At 41.1% G+C, this 24,182-nt stretch overlaps 1 protein-coding gene across 1 annotated transcript in view; it reads left to right on the top strand.

Moving 5' to 3' along the window:
* The window catches only part of ITGA1 (integrin subunit alpha 1), a 223,978-nt gene that overhangs the window by 151,851 nt on the left and 47,945 nt on the right, over positions 1–24,182 (top strand). Inside the window, exons 11-18 of the mRNA XM_077462760.1 lie at positions 851–995; positions 4,716–4,858; positions 7,370–7,513; positions 16,025–16,255; positions 16,353–16,483; positions 18,051–18,214; positions 18,299–18,432; positions 22,203–22,313. Coding sequence (XP_077318886.1) covers positions 851–995; positions 4,716–4,858; positions 7,370–7,513; positions 16,025–16,255; positions 16,353–16,483; positions 18,051–18,214; positions 18,299–18,432; positions 22,203–22,313 — 1,203 coding nt within the window. The remainder of the gene's footprint in view (positions 1–850; positions 996–4,715; positions 4,859–7,369; positions 7,514–16,024; positions 16,256–16,352; positions 16,484–18,050; positions 18,215–18,298; positions 18,433–22,202; positions 22,314–24,182) is intronic.

Genomic DNA, 24,182 nt, shown 5'->3' with positions numbered 1-24,182 from the left:
TGTATTGGCTTGTTACTGAACTTTTTATCAATTATCAGACTTTCTTAGGGTTTACTATTGGCCTTTTGTTCTCTTTGTTCTGTAGTTTATTTTAATTGCACAGTTTTACATTATTTAATACGCTTTAAAAGGCATGCATAGGTCATTTTAATAAAATTTAAATGTAAAAATCTAAACCTAAAACCAAAAATGTAATATACAAATTGTAGCTTACTAGTCCTTGTTGGTATTTTCTCCTGAGTAGCTATATCTCTCCTACACCGTATCAATAGAGGAAGCCATGGTTGCCTCCCTACAAACATGTGTGTATCTCTTCATCTCCAGGACAAGTGGTAAATTATGGAAAATAGCCTAGGAAGAAAGATATTTTTCTGTGCAGCTCACATGAAGTGACAAGGACACTGCATTTCTGGAAGGGTCAACAGGCATTTTCTATATTTGCTGAAAATGTTTTTATCTTAAAAGAAGACAAAGGAAGTCACTACATCTAAGGACTATAATCTGCAAAATATTGAATTTTTGTTAAGTTATCCTTGAAATCACTAAACGTCTTTTATGGTATTTCTAGTTATATGCAATATATAGAATATTCCCTTAAACTGGAGCTTTCCCCAAGGCTCCATTCACACCTAGGCTTTTTGAATTGTGGACGGAATTACCGCTATTCTCTAAGTAATGGCATCGCAATGGCATTGGCCAAGGCATCACAAATGTGTTTCATGCTTTGCCGCAATGCAAATGCATAGGTCTAAATGGAGCCTTAGGAGTAGAGGTTCTTTGTTGTTTATGAAATAATAATACACAGTTTAATTTGCATTAACCTCTCTATATATACTTTTCTATGATTTAGGACTGGGTGATGCTTGGTGCAGTTGGAGCCTATGACTGGAATGGGACAGTTGTCATGATGAAACCTGATGACGTTGTCACCCCAGGGAATAGTTCATTTCACACAGGGCATGAAGATAGAAATGAGCCTCTGGCAGCCTACTTAGGTTAGTTTGAAATTCCTATTCAGCTGCTACTTTAATAAGACTCTCTAGAGATCTAAATCAATAATGCCATTTTATAGTTTGTACAGAAATGGGAATAACCAAAGGGATTAAAAATGGGCCATGAAAACATTATTAAAGTAATTGTAAATCCTAAACAGATGACATGTAGTATGAATCATATACAATTAAAATGTATTCCCATAGAATCTCGTTCTCACCTTTTTCCCTTTCCCCATCTCAGTGTTGCTGATCTCCTCTAACCTCTTTCAGACACTTTCTGTCTAATGTACTGTCTAAACTTTCTATCTAATGTACTTACTGTATGCACTCACACGAGCTTCTAAGGGTTATCATTGCTCAGCATGACAGTAGTGGACCATGCTTGAACTATGTGTATCAATAGATGCCATTTGCACTCTCCACGTGAGGTTTATCTGATAGAACAGGACAACCCCATTACAGGAAATGTCTGATCAAGGTTCATCATGGCAGGATCATTTAGTTTTCTTCTAAAGCTGATGTCTAGGCAGTTAAAAAAAAATGCCCACAGCGCAAACAACAATACGAGCATGTATCATTTATTAAAAGCATAAAATCACACTTGCATGTGTAAGATAAGCGAAGGGCTGCAAAACTGTGAAGATGGTGAAGAGCAGCACAGCTGGCCGGCACAGACAGCTGTCATGCATGGACTCCAGGACCACCAGAGGAAGTTGGCAGCATCTGGATCAAAGCAGCAACCATTGAGAGTGAAAAGGGGGCATATACAACACATTTCAGAGGCCGGCCTCCTTTTTCAAGTATGATACTTAAAAAAGGTGGCAGGGCCCCAGAAACGCATTGTAAATGTACAGTTGCAGTAGCAGAAATGTATTGAAGTTAAAGTGGTTGTAAAGGCATAATATTTTTTACTTGACTGCATTCTGTGTATCTTATAGACACTCAGAACGGTGAGCATGTACGACTGCCCTCATAGCAAGTGGCTTGCTATAGGGACACTAGGCAGGGGAGTGGAGCCAGAAGAGGCAGCGGGGGGACTAGAAAAGAGGAGGTTCGGGGCTGCTCTGTGCAAAACTTTTGCACAGAGCAGGGAATTATGACATGTTTGTTATTAAAAAAAATAATAATAAAAGCTTTTACTATTACTTTAAAGTTCAGTAAAGCACAGCTACCTGGTGGGAAGACAACCCAACTGAGTACACTCACAGAATATTGCATCAAAGAGTGTAAGAGCAGGTTTTGGGTGCAGCGACAGCATCTGTCTTGAGAGGTGGAATGCAATCTGGCACCTCTTTACCCAAACAGGGAGGTTTCCAGGAAGGATGACATGTCCCTACTCTTTCTTGAACCTCTACCTGCTGATAATCACTGTCCCTGACAGACGGGGGGCCTGTTCTTACACTAGCCACATGAGAAATGCATGCCAAGCTTGGGAGACCGGGTCTTTAATAGACTCTGTCTGACACAAGATGGTCACCAGACTCCCCCAGTGCCCCATTAAACCATAGAGGATCTATGTTCCTCTTGATTTTCTCTCTCTCTCTGCGGTTGAGTGCCACCAATCATTTTCCAAACAGCACAATATACTGTATTTTCAACTACTGGGGCCCCTTGTCTGCATGGGCCAGTTTCTGTAAAAGGTGAACTATGCCTTTAAAGATTATATGAGATTTTATATCTACTTTAACAACAATCTGGACTAAACTAACACTGAAAATGACAATCTAATAGTCTAACACCCTGCCCACCCACGTCTTGGTTTTCTGGAAACTTGAAACCTAAATAACGTTTCATGGCAGGAAACGTGAACGTGTCTCTGTAGAGATTATGTGTATGATATTGTTTTGTCTTCACATTTGAATGGATGCTCTTAACAAGTGATGTTTTGTGTTTCCTGATGCCAGTGACCAGCTATAGACACAGACAGTGGCAGGATGCACTCTGAATTACAGGTCAATAGGAGGTGTTTCCTATAAGTGTCTACTTAAAGACCAAACAATTCAAAGAAACAGCACATTATGGTTGGTCCCATTTCCAGCAAAGGGACACTCAGGACACCGTTCTGCTTACTTAGTTAAGCACTGTAAGCTGAAGCACAAGGAGAAGTTATCTATATCCATCAGATTTCAATTTAGTATGTTGAATCATATTTTGCTGATATGGTTTACTGTGCTTGCATTGTTAAATAACCCATTTATATTTTGGACGAACTATTATAATCCATTCATTGCAGAATCAGGTCTGCTCTGGTAAAATACAATAGTTCAGATGGAGTCTGGAATACCAGAAGCAGGATGTCTGCCAAGTAAATGCTAAATTTAAACAGAAGTCACATTTTACAACATGCTGCTTTTGCCTAATGCAAAGTACCAGAACTTCAATGTTGTGTCCCTTGATATGAAGATGTTCCCACACTGCAAGGGTTAATTGCTCATTTTGCCTAGACGAAAGGAGAAGAGTCTTCACTTACCTGATCCTCTGCTCCCCGGCAGATGGTGCTGCCCCACACTCTGGTGGTGGACTGTCCCTCAGCATCAACAAATCCAAGAAGGGCTTTAGACCCTGTTTTGATCTTGATGGTGTCAGGATTCTACAGCAGACTTTTTAAACCGGGATGTCTTCAGGGGTGCCTTGGCAAAATATCTAAAAATTGCCCAAAAAAACTGTATACAAGCTTACTGGTGGATCAAGCCTTCCTATTAGTTAGACAAAGCCACAGGTTTTCATTGTGTACCATTACAACCGTCTAGCCACCAGTGTCTTAACAATCAATGATGTCATTGGTTAATAGGAGGATATCAGGCACCTTCCCCTCCCCTGTCCCTCTCCTTCAGTGAGGGAGAGAAACCGAGGGAGAAGAGAAACATTGGAATACTAATCAGTAATAATTGTACCAACAATTATTAAAACACCATGGATGTCCCATTAAGTAAAACACAATATCACAAGCTATATATATATATATATATATATATATATATATATATATATATATCTATAGAACTCAAACTTTACCTATCTAAATGCATAAAGCTGCCTCTTATGCAGCCAGGTGGGACTGGTGAAATCGGTCAGAAGCCTTACATACAATCTCCATGACCCACAACAATTGACTGCAGAATGGTTCATCCCTGTGGATTTTTGAGGGAAAAATACTGGGATACCTTGGGCATAAATGAATAAAGTATATTGAACATGCCAGTATATGTGACTAAGATGTTTATGCCAAAAAAATTGATTCATTTGTCATGTGGCACTTATGAACAGTTGATTGAATTTAAGACGCACATGGCATTATATGTGAACAAGGGACTACCAGTTGCATATTTATGGCATTAAATTTAATTTATCTTTAATTTAGCATTTATTCAACCGCGAGAAGCCGTGGCAGCTATTATGCCCATGTTTCCTCTTACTCTGTGTTTCTCTGGAACTGAGTGGCACTTGCAGGCCTTTTTTTTATTTTTTAAATATTATACAATTTAGCTTTTTCACTGTTTTCAGAACATTTTTTTTATTTTTTTTGCTTCTTTTAAAATTTTGCCAATGATCTGTAATCTAATACAAAAATTAAAACTTTTTAAAAAAAGGTTGGATTTTTATCAAAAAGCAGACTCTGTATCCACTGAACAATAAATGAGCCCCCGCTATAATACACTGTCCTTTCCGAGCACTTTGCTGATACAAGGTTCTGACTTCTTCACATGCTTGTATTTTTAGGATATACTGTAACTTCTGCATCTGTAAAAGGAGGAGAAATCTACATTGCAGGACAGCCTCGATACAACCACAGGGGTCAAGTTATCCTTTATAAAATGCACGGAAGAGACATCAAAATTATTGGCACGTTAAATGGAGAACAGGTAAGTGTTCATTACTGTGACTATATAATAAACTGATCCCTTTGGATGCACATAGGGGGGCCAGCCATTCAATGGGTTGTGGTGTGCCCGAGGACCTTCCCCTTTGTGGTAGGCTCCAGGCTTTGTCCAAAATGTATCTGTCCTAATAAGAATACAAGAACATTTGATTTAGTTGCATTTTGGCATGATTACTGATTGAATTTTAAAATAGTTAAATATATAAGTTGAACATTTAAGAATACATCTATTAGGTCTTCTGTTTACATTGAACCCCAGATAAGCCTATGTTCAGTTTAGGTGATAGCCTTTGTAATTGTAACAATTAGTAGTGCAAAGTGTTGTCTGATTGGATGAGGTGGAGATTGTGACGTCACTGCCCCACCTCATCCAATCAGAGAATGATTTGCATCCATTGAGAAAATGCAAGTGGTTTCCTGAATAATGTCTATACTGAGCAATTACCCTTGTATTTTCACAATACAGTAGGGCAGCCACTTGGCTAGTCCCTGGAAGCTAGGGGATCACATAGGTATGGCACATACAAACTTACACTGGTCAAAGCTTATCCAATGTATATGCAGGGCTTTTTTTCTGCTGGAACTTGCCGGAACGGAGTTTTGCCACCTCTGACAGCCCTGTCCTCTCCCTTTCCTTGTCATGTAACACAGAAAAGTAAAGGAATCACTCCCTCCACCTGCTTCTGTGCTAGTGTCGGCACTGCATCCAGAGCACATGATGCTGGATGATTACAGATGGATGTCCCAGCAGGTCTCCGCAATTGCCCACATTATTTGTAAATATGGGGCTTGGGGAGGCAGCTTCTTTCTCCACCTGCAGCCTGTTACAACTGTGTGTAGCACAGAACAGAGCTCCTCCTCTACTCCGTGCTACACTGCTAATAGGCAGAGCTGCAGGAACGTCACTGTGATGAAAAAGAGGTGACAGAGAGCTGTGGGGGAGGAGGACAATCTGTGAACAGGTGAGAGAGATTTTTGTGTTGGGGCGGGGTGGGACGATTTGTGAGAAAGCTGGAATAAGCTGTAGATGGGGGCGCTGAGGTGAGTTGTGGACTGGGGGGTGTAATCTATGGATGGAGAGGTGCAGAGGTGAGATGTTAATGGGGTACAAAGGTAAGTTGTGGACAGAGTGCTAAGGTGAATTGTGGAAAAAGTACAGAGTTGAACTGTGGATGGTGCAGAAGAGGTGTGTTGTGGATGGGGAGGTGTGTAGGTGGGCTGTGGATGTTGGACACAGAGCTGAGCTGAGAATGGGGAGGGGCACCGAGAAAAGCAAAGGTGTGTGCAGAGGCGAGTAATTGATGGTTACTTTGAGGGGTGGGGGATTTTTGCTTGGATGGGGACAAGGGAACTTTGCTGGGGGGCAGCAAAATATACAGAGTTCAGTAACCAAGAGTATGTCATGTATGGCAGGGCATGCAGGGTGCAACAGTGATGATTTAGTAAAATACCTTGTACATTACCTAGTCATAACTGTATGCTGTGCTATACATTACATACCTCTTACAGTCATATGTTACATTAATGGCCTCTGGACAATAATAATGACATCTGCACTCTGTAAATGGGTTTTCTGTTACATACTCCTGACCCCTGCACAATGTATGTTGGACTGCACATTGCACTCTATATTACATATTCCTGACCACTGCACTTTGTACACAGGGATATATGTTGAATAATCCAACCACTCTGTATGTGGGGATTACAGCAGTCAGGAGCATGCAAAATACATCACAGCATACAGAGTTCAGCAGTGAGGTACAACACAACTGACAGAGTGCAGTGGTCTGAAGTATGCAAAATACAGCCGAGTATAAAGAGAACGGCTCATGATTATATAAAGTATAGCACAGTATACAGGGGTGGTGGTTAGGAGTGTGTATCATTTGCCTCAGATTATGTATGTACAGTGTACATTACATACTCTTGATCCTGTACATGTTTATGGCTACTGCACCCTGTATGATATGCACTCCTGAGTCCTGTACTCTGTGTGTTTCACTGTTCTGAACCCAGTGCCTTCTGCGATACACAATTCTGAGCCTCAATCACACCCACTATTTGGCAACCGTATAATTCACCTCTAAAGGAAGGTGGGACTTGGGGTGGGGTTGTGGGTGTGGTTGAGGCGGGGCATTGGCTGGGGAGGGTGAGTTTCAGCACCGATTTTCTGAGAAAAAAAGATCCCTGTGTAAATGTATAAACAATTCCGTACCTAAACTTCAGCTTTAAAGGTAAACGGATTAGTTGTAAAAAAAAATGCTTGTGATTGCTTTTTGTGCAAATCTATGAATCAATATTAACTAACCATTCAGTGAATAATGTAAACTTAAAAAAAAAAACAGCTGGCTGTAGTAGCAGTATGTGTGAAAGCTTTATAAACAACAGACTGTACAATCTGTCTATGTACTTTGTAGAGACTGTCATATGTGTCATTTCTATTGCAATACCTTAACGTATATCTTTGTTTTGCTAATGCCACTTTTTTTAGATTGGGTCTTATTTTGGAAGTGTCCTCACCACAGTAGATATAGATGGAGATGCAGTCAGTGACATTCTTCTGGTTGGCGCACCGATGTTTATGGGAGCTGAAAAACAAGAACAAGGAAAAGTGTACGTCTATAGCATTCAGGAGGTTAGCATTTTCAGATATCTATGTGATTTGATAAGGATGTAAGTTAGCATTTTACTTGCTGGCAGTCTCATATCTGAGTTATATTCACCTCTCTGATAAGACGGACTTCACCGACTCAGAGGCAGCTAGACATATACACTATATTGCCAAAAGTATTGGGACGCCTGCCTTTACACACACATGAAGTTTAATTGCATCCCAGTCTTAGTCTGTAAGGTTCAATATTGTGTTGGCCCACGCTTTGCAGCTTTACCAGCTTCAACTCTTTTGGGAAGGCTGTCCACAAGGTTTAGGAGTGTCTCTATGGGAATATTTGACCATACCTCCAGAAGCACATTTGTGAGGCCAGGCACTGATATTGGACGAGAAGTCTCTGCTCTAATTCATCCCAAAGATTTTTGGGTTGAGGTACAGGCCAGTCAATTTCCTCCATCATAAAATTGCTCATCCATGTCTATATGGACCTTGCTTCGTGCACTGATCCAAATACTTTGGTGGAGAGGGGAGTATGGTGTGGGGTTGTTTTTCAGGAGTTGGGCTTGGCCCCTTAGTTCCAGTGAAGGGAACTCATATGCCCTGTACACACGGTCGGACTTTACGAAGGAAAATGTGCGATTGGATCTTGTTATCGCAAAATCCGATCGTGTGTGGGCTCCATCTGACTTTTTCCTTCGGAATTTCCGACGCACAAAGTTTGAGAGCAGGATCTAAAATTTTCCAACGTCAAAATCTGATCGTTTAAATTCCGATCTTGTGTAGACAATTCCGACAGACAAAGTGCCATGCATGCTCAGAATACATGAGACAAAAGCTATTGGCTACTGCCCTCTTTATAGTCCCATCGTACGTGTTCTACGTCACCGCATTCTGAACGATAGACATGTGCAGAGTAAAATATTTCGTTTCGGAATTTCGTTTTCGTCTGAAAACTTAATTTATTTAGTTACTCCCGAAATTAGTTTTTATTTATTTTGTTTTTCGTTCAAAAATTGCATTCGTCCGAAAATCCACATGAATCACGGTCGAATCTGTCTTTGAAGGCTTATGGTGTCTGTCGAATGTATAAAGAAGATAGCATACTTTAGAACCCTATTAAAGTCTATGGGACTCCAACGTTCAAAATCTAAAGTGCTCATTTTAAAGGCTAATTTGCAAGTTACTGTCCTAAAAAGTGTTTGGGGACCCGGGTCCTGCCCCAGGGGACATGGATCAATGCAAAAAAAAGTTTTAAAAACGGCCGTTTTTTCGGGAGCAGTGATTTTAATAATGATTAAAGTGAAACAATAAAAGTGTAATATTCCTTTAAATTTCGTAGGGGGGGTTGTCTATAGTATGCCTGTGAAGGGGCGCATGTTTCCCGTGCTTAGAACTGTCCCTGCACAAAGTGTCATTTATGCAGGAAAAAAAGTCCTTTAAAATCACTCGCAGCTATTATGAATTGTCGGCTCCCGTAATACAGAGAACACTCATTGAAAATCATTGATAAAAAAATAAATAAATAAATAAATAAATAAAAAAAGCGTGGGGGTCCCCCAAATTCAATTACCAGGCCCTTCAGGTCTGGTATGGATATTAAGGGGAACCCTGCCTCAAATTTAAGAAAAAAATTGACGTGGGGTTCCCCCTAAATATCCATAACCAGACCCTTCAGGTCTGGTATGGATATTAAGGGGAACCCTGCGTCAAATTTAAAAAAAAATTGACGTGGGGTTCCCCCTAAAAATCCATACCAGACCCTTTATCCGAGCACGCAACCTGGCAGGCCGCAGGAAAAGAGGGGGGGACGAGAGAGCGGCCCCCCCTCCCTCCTGAACCGTACCAGGCCACATGCCCTCAACATTGGGAGGATGCTTTGGGGGTCTGTGACCCCTCAAAGCACCTTGTCCCCATGTTGATGAGGACAAGGGCCTCATCCCCACAACCCTGGCCGGTGGTTGTGGAGGTCTGCGGGCGGGGGGCTTATCAGAATCTGGAAGCCCCCTTTAACAAGGGGACCCCCAGATCCCGCCCCCCCTGTTTGAAATGGTAAGGGGGTACAAAAGTACCCCTACCATTTCACAAAGAAAGTGTAAAAAATGGTTAAATAAAACAAACACACTTTTGAAAAATTCCTTTATTAAAAAATAAAAATAAAAAAAAGATTCCAGCGGCGGTAATCCACTCTTGCTATCCAGCGACGGACGATCATCTCTCCAGCGATGTCTCATCTCATCCAGCGCAGCGATCCATCCTTCTTCTGTCTCCGTGGAGGAGACACTGCAAGGATTCCGGCGGCTGACGTTTCTTATATACGGAGGGCGGGGCCACCCGTCACCTGACCCCGCCCCCCTCTGACGCAAGGGGAAACCCGGGGTTCCCCATGACGTATAGGTGACCCCGCCCCCCTCTGATGTAACGGAAACCTGCCTGTGTTACATCAGAGGGGTGCGGGGTCACCCATACGTCACAGGGAACCCCGGGTTTCCCCTTGCGTCAGAGGGGGCGGGGTCAGGTGACGGGTGGCCCCGCCCTCTGTATATAAGAAACGTGAGCCGCCGGAATGCCTGCAGTGTCTCCTACACGGAGACAGAAGAAGGATGGTTTCGCTGCGCTGGATGAGATGAGACATCGCTGGAGAGATGACCGTCCGTCGCTGGATAGCAAGAGTGGATTACCGCCGCTGGAATCTTTTTTTTATTTTTTTATTTTTAATAAAGGAATTTTTCAAAAGTGTGTTTGTTTTATTTAACCATTTTTTACACTTTCTTTGTGAAATGGTAGGGGTACTTTTGTACCCCCTTACCATTTCAAACAGGGGGGGCCGGGATCTGGGGGTCCCCTTGTTAAAGGGGGCTTCCAGATTCTGATAAGCCCCCCGCCCGCAGACCTCCACAACCACCGGCCAGGGTTGTGGGGATGAGGCCCTTGTCCTCATCAACATGGGGACAAGGTGCTTTGAGGGGTCACAGACCCCCAAAGCATCCTCCCAATGTTGAGGGCATGTGGCCTGGTACGGTTCAGGAGGGGGGGGGCCGCTCTCTCGTCCCCCCCTCTTTTCCTGTGGCCTGCCAGGTTGCGTGCTCGGATAAAGGGTCTGGTATGGATTTTTAGGGGGAACCCCACGTCAATTTTTTTTTAAATTTGACGCGGGGTTCCCCTTAATATCCATACCAGACCTGAAGGGTCTGGTTATGGATATTTAGGGGGAACCCCACGTCAAATTTTTTCTTAAATTTGAGGCAGGGTTCCCCTTAATATCCATACCAGACCTGAAGGGCCTGGTAATTGAATTTGGGGGACCCCCACGCTTTTTTATTTATTTATTTATTTATTTTTTTATCAATGACTTTCAATGAGTGTTCTCTGTATTACGGGAGCCGACAATTCATAATAGCTGCGAGTGATTTTAAAGGACTTTTTTTCCTGCATAAATGACACTTTGTGCAGGGACAGTTCTAAGCACGGGAAACATGCGCCCCTTCACAGGCATACTATAGACAACCCCCCCTACGAAATTTAAAGGAATATTACACTTTTATTGTTTCACTTTAATCATTATTAAAATCACTGCTCCCGAAAAAACGGCCGTTTTTAAAACTTTTTTTTGCATTGATCCATGTCCCCTGGGGCAGGACCCGGGTCCCCAAACACTTTTTAGGACAGTATCTTGCAGAATCTTTTCTCTCTGTCAAATCTTTTTTCTCTGTCGAATATTTTCTCTATATAATCTTGGACTAATAGAGGTAAGGTTAGGCACATTCGAACACAGGTTCTATAGACACAGATTGTTGTCAGAGTCATGTCGAATCTCCTATTCTATATCGAACTGTTGTAACAATGAAAACGAAAATAAAGCATTTATTTATGTCAGATCTTTCGTTTTTCGGATTTTGTGCTTTCGTTATCGTTTGTCAAAACGAAAACGAAAATAGCTGAAATTCGGACGAAAATGCATTCGGACGAAAACGAATGCACATGTCTACTGAACGATCGGATTTTCCAACAACTTTGTGTGACCGTGTGTATGCAAACAAGTTTGGGCCAAAATCCATTGGAAAAAATCAGATGGATTCTGTCGTCGGAATGTCCAACCCTGTGTACAGGGCATTAAGGCGTCAGAATACCAAGACATGTTGGACAATTTCATGCTTCCAACTTTGTGGGAACAGTTTGGGGATGGCCCCTTCCTGTTCCAACATGACTGCACACTAGTGCACACAGCAAAGCTCTTGGAATTTCAGACAAATGGAGCTTTATTTGGTGGTATTTAATCATCGCTGGGTTTTTTATTTGTTGCTAAATAAACAAAAAAATCTAAATTTCACAAATAATTAATCTTTCTTCGTAAATGTAGGCCAAAATGTATACTGCTACATTTCTTCGGTGAAAATAAAACCAAATCAGTGTTTATTATTTAGTCTGTAGGAAAGCTATACAGTCCAAAGTCTATGGTATATATCTGAAAATCAATTGATCTTGATGGCCTATCTCAATTCTTGAGGTCCAAAAATGCAAGGACAGTACAAATATCCCCCAAATTACCCCTTTCTGGAAAGTCCAAGGTATTTAGTAAGAGGCATGGCAAGTTTTTTGAAGTTTTAATTTTTTGTCACAATTTTTTGGACAATTATGAAATTTGTTTAAAATTTTGTTTTCACTTTTATATTTAGATTTTTTACATGCTATCATCAGTGCAGTATAACATCATCATATAACTGGTTTGGCTGTGATCAGGTATACTGACGGGTAACAAGGAAAAGGGTGCTTTTAGAAGGAATCTTCCACCACATAAAACACACGCCTCTTACCATATTAATATGATCTCCGATTATAGAGATCACATTTACTTGAGGTATAATTAGAAAATCATCAGTAGGAAGGAGATTCCCTCTGTTCCAATCATGATCAGTGAAGTGATCCCACAATGTTAGATGGATGGTGCTTGCCCACTCCTCACTCTCAACAATTTTGACAATAAAAACCAGCGTGACAAACACAGTAATGGGCACAGTGGCAGTCAGCACCAGCCTGCTTGGCTCCACTTGATGTGTTTTCTCATAACATGGTATCAACTAGGAAAGGAGATCGTATTAGTCCAGTAAGAGGCGTGTTTTGTGTGGTGGAAGATTCCTTCTAAAAGCACTATTTGCCTTGTTTTGTCCAAGAAACCGTTTAAACACGGCATATTCACTTCAAGAATTAACCCCTCGGGTTTGGATACTAAGAAGTTTTTGAAACTGTCACATATTGCATGGACTTCATTTTGTAGCAAAGACTTTATTTGTGTACCAATATTTTTTATTTTTGCTGGATCACTACTGAATTGTTGCTAACATTGATTTGGATACACTGTTCAAGTATTGTGTATACACATATTGGTATTTTAGAGGAGTGTCCCAATCTTTTTTCTTTATTTTGTATTAAGCCTGTGTTTGGACTTATTGGGTTGCAGCCTTCTTTATTTATTTATTATTTTCTGAATCACAAATTGTTTTGTTAATCAATTTGTATTGATAATTTTTTGACAAGTGCAGGGATAAGCGCAGGGTTTCTTTATTATATACTTCTTAGGCCGCGTACACACGGGCGGATTGTCTGCCCAACTAAGTTCGTCAGACAATCCGACAGACAGTCCGTCCAACTTTTGAATGAACGGACTTGACCACACACGATGAACAGACAGTCCGCTGAAAGCTTGCGCGATGACGTGTACAGCACGTACGACGGGACTAGAAATACGACGTCCAATACACTGCAATGCAACCTTCGGCGTGTAAATCCTTTCTGAGCATGCGCCATACTTAGTCCATCCAACTTGCCTACACACGAGCGGACTGTTCGCTGAAACCAAGTTTGGACGGACAAAATTACGGAAATTCCGAAAGACTTAGTCCGCCAGACTGTCCGCTGAAAAAGTCCGCTGAAGCCCACACACGAGCGGATTGTCCGCTGAAACACGTTTCAGCGGACTAAGTTGGCCAGACAATCCGCCCGTGTGTACGCGGCCTTAGGCAGTTAACAGAAAGTTGGTGGGTTTGGGTAAGTTTAAAAAGCCTGTTGGTGGTCCAATTGGCCAAGGCGCCTGTCGCTGTCTATTTAAAGCCTCGTATACATTACAGCTCAGGTCAGAGCCACTGTACTAACAATCCAATGTTAGTACAGTGATCTCCCCTGCTGTGCTATTGTGTTCTGACAGGGGACGGCCCTTCCGCCAGAACACTCCGGTCAGTGCTCTCAGCCATTGGCCAAGAGCACTGATTAAGAGCCGGTCGGCAGACCTTTTTCAGTCATGTGCCAGTCAGCTTCTGTCGGACTGGCTGTTATAAACAGGAGCTGTATGCTGGCCAACATTTGGCTTGTGTGTACTAGGCTTAAGAATAGGTCAGTCATCTGGTTTATTGACCATCAAGTTGCTTTATTTCAAAGATTGGCATTGAGATTGGTATTGTTTACTGGCACTGACCACCAATGATGGTGGGAGGGATTATTTATTATCAGTGAACACTAATAATTAAGCTGAGCAGCAATGTATGTTAAATACTCCTGATCTCTGCACTCTATACAGCAGGATGTATGTTACATATTCCTGACCTCTGTACTCTGTATGCTAATGTACATAATCTTGATCAAGGTACTTATTGTTGTAACAGGAACTGGTTGCTACGCAATCTTCTGTTTCAAGAAGGCTCTATTTTATTTTGGTGCACACAGTGCTACAATGTGGTTAACATGAAAAGGATATTAACATACTTCAAGAATTCTGTGTCAATGGCCTTTAAGCAGATTATTTTATAAAAGAGAACCCCCACTAATGGGGAACGCAGGAAGTTCAGTTCTCCAGCTGTCATGGTGGTTTGACTAGCGTTATGCAAAGATCTCGTTTCTCAGGGCTGATGGGCAGCAGTAAATGCTAAGCAAAGAAGTAGATCCTTTTCCACTCCTCTGAAAACTAGGAAACATCATTTAAAGTGATTGATTTTTCAAGTCATTTTTTTCCTACTAAGTAAAGATTAAATATAGGCCTTGCAGAAAAATTTAAATTACCGGTAAGTTACAGATAAAACCTTACATGATGCACCATCATCCCAATTATGTATGGAATAAATATTTGAAAATTCTGGTCTCCAGCCAGAAATGTCAACTAGAACTACGAGCAAGGGGACTATTACAGTGCACATTAGACATATGAAAACATTGAAAAAAAAACAATTATATAAAAGAATTTAACTCATTTATTTAAATATAAAAACATTTAACAATACAGCATATGGAAAGCTCATGGGGAAGGTGAAGTATTTCAACTAGTTTCGCTTCTCAGCTTCTTCAGGAAATACATACATCTAGGAATATACACATGAAACACAATTAAATCAACAATGAAAATGTAGAATGACTTTAAATAACAACAAGAAATGGAGTGAGAAAAAACAACATTGTTGTAATACAGATCAACATCTTCAGAGTCTTACCCCAATGCCTTCGCCCCAGGATAGCTCAAACAGACCAGGGGGAGCCTCCCCCGGCGACTGGGAGATGTATTAGCCCCGACACAAGCCGATATCTACATGAAAATATTTGTATTAAACTCACTGGTTTATAATCTAGCCCTGTCGCGTTTTACACGTGGTGACCCGATGTGGACTTTGTGTGCTTGACCAAAAATAAACAAATGTGACGAGAAGTGATTGAGTCATTAGGTGTACCCCTAAGATGAATGAACCACGTGACAGGAGATCAAAGGATAAAAAAGAAGGGCGAAAGGTAGGGGGATTGATTAAAGGTGGAAGGGGCGGGAGAAGGGGAGGGGGGTGGGGAAAGAGGAGTGTTGAAAAATGGGAACAAAGAAAAAGACAGCCACAGGGGACAATTTTGTGATAACTGAAATAAGAAAAGAGGAGAGAGGGACAGGAACATTATTTATAATTATTTTTTGTCAAGCAAAAGAAGTCCACATCGGGTCACCACCTGTAAAACGCTACAGGACTAGATTATAAACCATTGAGTTTAATACAAATATTTTCATGTAGATATCGGCTTGTGTCAGGGCTAATACCTCTCCCAGTCACCGGGGGAGGTTTCCCCTGGTCTGTTTGAGCTATCCTGGGGCGAAGGCGTTGGGGTAAGACTCTGAAGATGTTGATCTGTATTACAACAATGTTGTTTTTTCTCGCTCCATTTCTTGTTGTTATTTAAAGTCATTCTACATTTTCATTGTTGATTTAATTGTGTTTCATGTGTATATTCCTAGATGTATGTATTTCCTGAAGAAGCTGAGAAGCGAAACTAGTTGAAATACTTCACCTTCCCCATGAGCTTTCCATATGCTGTATTGTTAAATGTTTTTATATTTAAATAAATTAGTTAAATTCTTTTATATAATTGTTTTTTTCAATGTTTTCATATGTCTAATGTGCACCGTAATAGTCCCTTTGCTCGCAGTTCTAGTTGACATTTCTGGCTGGAGACCAGTTTTTTTTAAATATTTATTTCTTAATAAGTAGATAATGTTCACACATACTTTTGTCTTCACAGGAGATTTTTAAGCATGAGATGAGTTTGGAGCCCATGAAACAAACCTGCAAACAAGAAGCAGAAAATGAACCCTGTGGGGCTCGCTTTGGAACAGCTATTGCAGCTGTGACAGATCTCAACCTGGATGGCTTTAATGATGTAGCTATAGGGGCTCCTCTAGAGGGCGATCACAGGGGAGCTGTGTATATTTATCATGGAAGTGCAAAAACAATAAAAAGCGACTATGCTCAGGTATGTGTCAAAACTGTATTTGTTGGTCTCATACTTTGTGCTTAAAATCAATAAAAGCTATTGAGATAAAAGAGTGGTTTTGCTTGATCCCTAACAGCGTATTCCATCAGGCGGAGATGGGAAAAAAGTCAAATTTTTTGGTCAGTCTATTGATGGCAAAATGGACTTGAATGGGGATGGACTGACGGATGTAACAATTGGAGGTCTTGGAGGAGCTTCTCTGTTTTGGTAGGTATTGAAATCATGTTAAAGTCAAAGTAAACCCGGACAATTAACTTCTACTATTTACTTCCTTTTGGTTTGTTCAATATACAGTTGAAACCATTATACAGGTTTTTATACCCATTGATCCTGCTAGAAGTTCAGTGAGCTGATTCAGAATGAGGTTCGAGTTTGCCTAAACCTTGGGCTTGAGGAAGAGTCCTAGGATATGCATTCGGAACAAATTGTGAACTAGTGGCTGAAAAGTTTATAGTTTCACCTCCAAAAATTGGAAACAATTAACAAACTGTTTTGTTTTAATTTTTCAACAGAACCAGATTTGACACCTCAGTAAATCTGTCCTAATCTGTTCAGCTAGAAAATATAATAGCTAATTGTTGCTGTTGTTGTGGTTATCATTGTTATAATAACATTTTTTTTTATCATCTATATATTAAGGGGCTCTGGAAACACATTATGCAGTCCTTTTTGTGCCACTGTTCACTTCTGGGGCCTGACTACTTCTAACTTCATAGATCTTGCCAACTGTTGTTTCACTGCCCATTGAGTGGCCAGTAACACATACTCATTGGAAACGGGGTTTTGAGATTTGCAGAGTTTAGTAAAGCCAGGTGATAATATAAGTGAAACTAAATCAGGGTGGAGCACAGAGGAGACTTTCTTGGTTAATAAAGTTAATAATGGGTGTCTTCTTCTAGGCAGTCTTTTACTTGTGAAAGTCTAAAATGAAGTATAGATTTGCTTTGAATGTAAGAAAACAAAACAAGCAAATTAGTATATCAACTATAGCATTTACGTGCCTTCGTCATCCCCCCGCTCTCCTCTCTTCCCCTCCCCCCCTCCCTCCCTGCCTGTCAGCTCCTGTGTGTGTGTGTGTGTGCGGATCTCTTCCCAGACCCTCCTTCCGCTAATAGTAGTTGGCAGTAAAGTTAAAGAAAGACTAATGCCAGCCCCCCTGTTCTACTGAGCCATAGTTTGTTTCTGGTCAGTCATGTGACCTCCAGCCGCTCTCCTCCCTCGATCTAAGGGCTACAGCGAGAGGGGCTGAGCAGACAGCACAGCATCCATGTGACCTCTCCCGGCTGACATCAGAAGGGAATCTCGGTTTCTCACACTGTAGACCTTAAATTTCTAGTTGGTCGCGTGACCTACCAGAAACAAACTGAAATAAGGTATTTAGAGGCATAATTTTATACAAACATGTACATAGTGTAGTATGGCTTGCTAGAACAGGGGATCTGGCAGTAATCTTTCTTTGAGTTTACAACTACTTTAATCTTATTAATTTTAAAGGTAACTTCACTTTTGTGAGAAGAAAAGTAAATGGAAAAAAAAAGCAATATAACATACAATTGCTACAAAGGCATATTATAATAATGTTATTAAAAATTACTTTTCCTTTTCAATCTTCAGCCACTGTAAGTTTCTGTAAAATTCAATGCAATGTGGCAACCTGGAGGCATTTGGTAAAAAAAAAAAAAAAAATGTTCAAATTCTTTGCACTGTAGAATATGGGCAGACTTAAATATATACTTTTACAGCATTAATGAGTTTAGTGTTTTTTTTATTCTAGGTCTCGAGATGTTGTAGAAGTGACAGTAGCAATGCGTTTCCAACCAGACACCATCAACATGGAAATAAAGAATTGTGTGATCAACAGAAATACTGTGTGCATCCAGGCAATGTATTGCTTCAGAATAGAACTTAAATCTGGTGAAAACAAGCAGGAAAATTATGGTATGTATGTGGTCATTTTTGAAGTAAAACTGTATTTATTTATTTATTTTTTTACTATTTTTTTTTTTTTTTTATTTGATGTAGATCTGCAGTACAAAATCACACTTGACTCACATCGGTTTCTATCTCGAAGCCTTTTCATGAATACCAACGGAAGGGATGTACAAGGTGTAGTGTCTAAAAGTGGCGACTGTGTAAACCACGATTTCTATATGGTGGCAAGTAATACTTTAACCATATTCCTAATACATGAGTTTATTAACAATTAAATTAGTTTCCCAATTTCAAGAAAGGGCTCCATAGTTCACATTATTCTAGGGACATGATGTGTAAATTATATCTAAACCGCCTCCCATTTTTTTTTTTTTCATAGCATAAAGAAGGATTAAACCCCCTGTCAGGCTTTTTTTTGTCACCTGTGGAGAACTGGGAAGCCCCTCACCTCCTGTCCCATACACACAACAAATATCACCTAGATAGTAAGGACGCCTCTAAGCCCTTGTACACACGGTCGGACATTCCGACCGAAAATGTCCAATCGGACCGCGTTGTCGGATAATCCGACTGTGTGTGGGCTCCATTGGATTGTTTCTGTCGGAATATTCGACGGACAAAGTTTTAGAACTGGGCTATAAAACTTTCCGACAACATGATCCGATCGGACTTTGTCCGATTGTGTGTAGGGAATTTCCGATCGGACAAAGTGCCACGCAGGCTCAGATCAAATTCCTAGACCAAAGCTATTGGCTACTAGCCTGAACGTAGTCCCGTCGTAACGAAATAACGCCATCACGTTACGTACGATTGGATTTTCCGACAACTTTGTCCGACCGTGTGTATGCAACACAAGTTTCGGACAAAATCCATCTGACAAAATCCGACGGATTTTGTTGTCGGAATGTCCGACCGTGTGTACAACGTCCTTATTGGAAGATAACCCCTCAATTTTATGTCCAGTGATGACACCAATGTTTTTCATTTTCAGTCTTAGGTGTCCGTTTATGAAGCAGTGATCAGCAGTGATCCACAGGATCGCCGCTAATCACAGTCCATAAACAGTTTATGAAACAGAGATAATTGGGGGGAGAAGTGTTTGAACATGTTCTCCCACCGATGATCTCTGCTCATGGAGAATCCTCATTGACTGACACAGTAACGGACAGTTTATGAAGCTGCGATCTCAGCGCTTCACTGGTGATCTGTGTCAGAATTCACCTCCCCGATTCACCAGCTCAGAGGTGGAGAATCGGGGGGGGGGGGGGAATGTGGGGGGATCTGAGGAGGAAAGAGGAAGATTTTTAACTTCCTTCTACCTCATTCAGACCCCCCAACACTGTAACCATGTCCCCCTGTCATATTTATGTATATATATATATATATATATATATATATATATATATATATATACATATATATATATATATATATATATATATATATTTATATATATATATATATATACCGTATATACTCGAGTATAGGCCGACCCGAGTATAAGCCGAGGCCCCCAATTTACCCCCAAAAAACTGGGAAACCTATTGACTCGTGTATAAGCCGAGGGTGAGATATGCCTGTCCATCCCTGTGTGTGTCCGTCCATCCCTGTGTGTCCGTCCATCCCTGTGTGTGTGTCCATCCATCCATCCCTGTGTGTGTGTCCATCCATCCATCCCTGTGTGTGTGTCCATCCATCCATCCCTGTGTGTGTGTGTGTCCATCCATCCATCCATCCCTGTGTGTGTGTGTGTGTCCATCCATCCATGTGTGTGTGTGTGTATGTGTGTGTGTGTGTGTGTGTGTGTGTGTGTGTGTGTGTGTGTGTGTGTGTGTGTGTGTGTGTGTGTCCGTGCAGCCTTGTGTGTCCAGCCTACCTGTGTCCCGAGCGGTCCCGTCCGGTCCCGTCCCGAGCCTCTGTGTCGTCCCGTCCCGAGCCTCCGTGTCGTCCCGTCCCGAGCCTCCGTGTCGTCCCGTCCCGAGCCTCCGTGTCGTCCCGTCCCGAGCCTCCGTGTCGTCCCATGCCAGGATCGCCGCTCTTCGTCGGCGCCCTGGCGGCCATTCCCCTGTTCAAAAGCCCCGCCTCCGCCTGTGATAGGCGGAACACTCAATTTCCCAGCAGTCAGTGTTCCGCCTATCACGGACATCGGCTCATCCGAGGATGAGCCGATGTCCGTGATAGGCGGAACACTGACTGCTGGGAAATTGAGTGTTCCGCCTATCACAGGCGGAGGCGGAGGCGCGGCTTTTGAAAGGTAGAATGGCCGCTGTCTGTCTGCTCGACACGCTGTTCGGGCAGTCAGACAGCGGTGACTCGAGTATAAGCCGAGGGGGGCACTTTCAGCCTCAAAAAAGAGGCTGAAAATCTCGGCTTATACTCGAGTACATACGGTATATATATATATATATATATATATATATATATATATATATATATATATATATATATATATATATATATTATATATTTATATAATGTGTATATATGTATATATGGGCATATAATGTGTGTGCATATACATGAAAAAAATTGGATGGCAGAGAATCTAGGGCAACTATGGACTTTCATGGTACGGCTAGAACTTACATAAACTCTCATATAAAAAAAATCTATAAATTTATCAGAGAAATGCAAAAACACAATTAATAGAGAAAAAAACCCTCACAACAAAGTATGGACATTACACATAAACAAATCTCTATAAAATAATTGAGCAGTAGGACGTATAGTCAATCATCCACAATAGGGGAAGACAAAATGACGATCGAACTGATTCAAACTCGACATGTTTCGTCGGGTGATCGCTTTTTCAGGAGTAAAATTTACAGGAGATTATGTACAGTTGTCTCTACAAAGAATAAACATTCAAAAAAGATGATGAACAATCAATGAGAATAATTATATAAAATAATTATATAAGTGTTCTTAGCATAAAAGTGCTATAAGAGACCGAATACATAGTTTAGCCACCCCTTATTCTTCTGCCACAAAGGGGAACATAGTAGTCAATCTCTATAGTGCACACATGATGCATTTACATGTATATATAATGAATGTGAAGCGATCTACTCTGCTTCATAAACCGGCACATAGAGGAGAAAGATCTCCTCTGTGAATGCCGGAGAATGAAGCAGTGAATAGATTTCACTGTTCATAAATGGACACCTTAGTTGCAATGATCACCAGGACAAATGGAGAGATTGAATCTCCCCAGTGGGGGTTACAAGCAACATAAAATTCGGACAGTGCTGTATAATTTAGAAAAGTAGAAAAATAGAACTGAACCAGTATCACAGGTATTGCTATTTGAAAGTATTGAAATTAATGTAAATTATCAGGCAGGCAGCTTGAAATTGAAGTACCACACCACTGCCAAGAGGGCCAGTTACAACTTCCAATAAAAGTCAGGGGGACAATCTAAAAAGTATCCAATACATTTTAGGGGTCCAAGAACACCCCCTTCATTGTGGCTTGATTGACAAAAATGGGATTTGACTAGAAATTAACTGAATGAATGAACTTTAATGTTATTTTTTTGATTGCAAGTACAGAGCTCATCAGCAACTGCATATACTGCTACTCCTTGTGGCTTATGCCTCAACATGTATTTACCATTATCCCAACTTAGATCCATTGTCTTACTAAAAGTATACAATATTTCATTACTATTGATCTAGGTGGAAATTCAACAAGCAGAGTCTCAGTGCATTTTGTTGAACTGTTTGTCAAAGTATTAAGAAGTACCATGGAGTTGTTTATTAAAATGAATATATCTATCACAGATTCCAAAGCTTGCCAGATTTACAAACGATGTGATGCAGTAAGAATGAATGGGCCTAATAAATTCCCTTTAACAGCACATTCAACTGAAAACTGGCCACATACCAAAGAATGGGATTTTTACTTAAAATACATGAGTGAATAGGCACGTATTGTTATGTAGCCTGTCCATGTGGCCACTTTTTTCACACATGTGTTCTCTTTTCTATTCTAGGAAAAGCCAGATTTTTTGAATTCTGTAAATATTTCTGTTGAGTTCAATTTTAAAGATCCAGAAGAAGGCCCGGTTCTCAGCAATGAACATCCGAGGGTTATAAATGCATATGTAAGTACAGACTTAACACAGAACTGCATATGAACGATCTTACATTTACAGTGCCTTGAAAAAGTATTGACACCCCTTGAAATGTTCCACATTTTGTCATGTTACAATCAAAAACGTAAATGTATTTTATTGGGATTTTATGTGATAGATTCAATACTTTGTAGAACCCCCTTTTGCTCCAATAACAGCTGCAAGTCTTTTTGGTGATGTCTCTACCAGCTTTGCACATCTAGAGAGTAATATTTTTTGCCCATTCTTCTTTGCAAAATAGCTCAAGCTCTGTCAGATTGGATGGAGAGCGTCTGTGAACAGCAATTTTCAGGTCTTGCCACAGATTCTCAATTTGATTTAAGTCTACCTGGGCCATTCTAACACATAAATATGCCTCATCTAAACCATTCCATTGTAGCTCTGGCTGTATGTTTAGGGTATTTGTCCTGCTGTAAAGTGAACCTCTGCCCCAGTCTCAAGTTTTTTACAGACTCTTAGCCCTTGTACACACGTTCGGACATTCCGACAACAAAATTTGTCGGATTTTGTCCGAAACTGGTGTTGCATACACACGGTCGGACAAAGTTGTCGGAAAATCCGCTCGTTTGTAACATGATGCCGTTATTTCATTACAACGGGACTACGTTCAGGCTCGTAGCCAATAGCTTTGGTCTAGGAATTTGATCTGAGCATGCGTGGCACTTTGTCCAATCGGAATTCTCTACAAACGATTGGAATTTGTCCGATCGGATCATGTTGTCGGAAAATTTTATAGCCCAGCTCTAAAACTTTGTCGGTCGGATATTCTGATGGAAACAGTCCGATGGAGCCCACACACGGTCGGATTATCCGACAACACGGTTTCGATCAGACATTTTCCGTCAGAATGTCCAACCGTGTGCACAAGGGCTAACAGGTTTTCTTCTAAGATTGTCCTGTATTTGGCTCCATCCATCTTCCTATCAATTTTAACCAGCTTCCCTGTCCCTGCTGAAGAAAAGCATCCCCACAACATGATGCTGCCACCACCATGTTTCACAGCGGGGATGGTGTGTTCAGGTTGATGTGCAGTGTTCGTTTTCCGCCACACATAGCGTTTTGACTTTAGGCCAAAAAGTTCAATTTTGGTCTCATCTGACCAGAGCACCTTCTTCCACATGTTTGCTGTGTCCTCCACATGGCTTATCGCGGCTTTCTTTCAACAATGGCTTTCTTCTTGCTACTCTTCATTAAGGCCAGATTTGTGAAGTGCACAACAAATAGTTGTTCTGTGGACAGATTCTCCCACCTGAGCTGTGGATCTCTGCAGCTCCTTCAGAGTTACCATGGGCCTCTTCGCTGCTTCTCTGATTAATGCTCAACCCGGCCTTTCAGTTTAGGTGGATGGCCATGTCTTGGTAGGTTTGCAATTGTGAACAGAAAAAGTATTTCTCCGGCGCTCGTGCAGGCAGTATTGATGTAGAATGGTAGTACTTTCGAATGGTGGGTAGTAGAGGATGAGCATGCGTGCCCCGCTGCCTAAACTGACAAGGGGTGGTCCGAAGAAGGCTGAGTGAAAGAAAGGGGTGGAAGGCGCGTGATCTAACGCTTGAATCAAGATAATACAGTTTATTCTTAAACAAAGTGGATGAATACAAAAAAGTTACTATGTATTCATAAAAACTAGGTTACAAAATATACATTAAAAATTAGACATGCCCATGCAAGGGCAAGTGCTCAAACTTAGGCCTTCCACCCCTTTTTTTCACTAGGTTTACAGTTGTGCCATACTCTTTCCATTTTCAGATGATGGATTGAACAGTGCTCTGTGAGATGTTCAAAGCTTGGGATTTTTTTTAACCTAACCCTGCTTTAAGCTTCTCCACAACTTTATCCCTG

The sequence above is a fragment of the Lithobates pipiens genome, unplaced genomic scaffold (assembly GCF_037356315.1).
Source record: "Lithobates pipiens isolate NorthernLeopardFrog02 unplaced genomic scaffold, aLitPip1_a1.2 Scaffold_3, whole genome shotgun sequence".
NCBI classification, from domain to species: Eukaryota; Metazoa; Chordata; class Amphibia; order Anura; family Ranidae; genus Lithobates; species Lithobates pipiens.
Note: the sequence above shows the minus strand (reverse complement) of the source record. Positions and strands in the feature narration are given on the sequence as shown.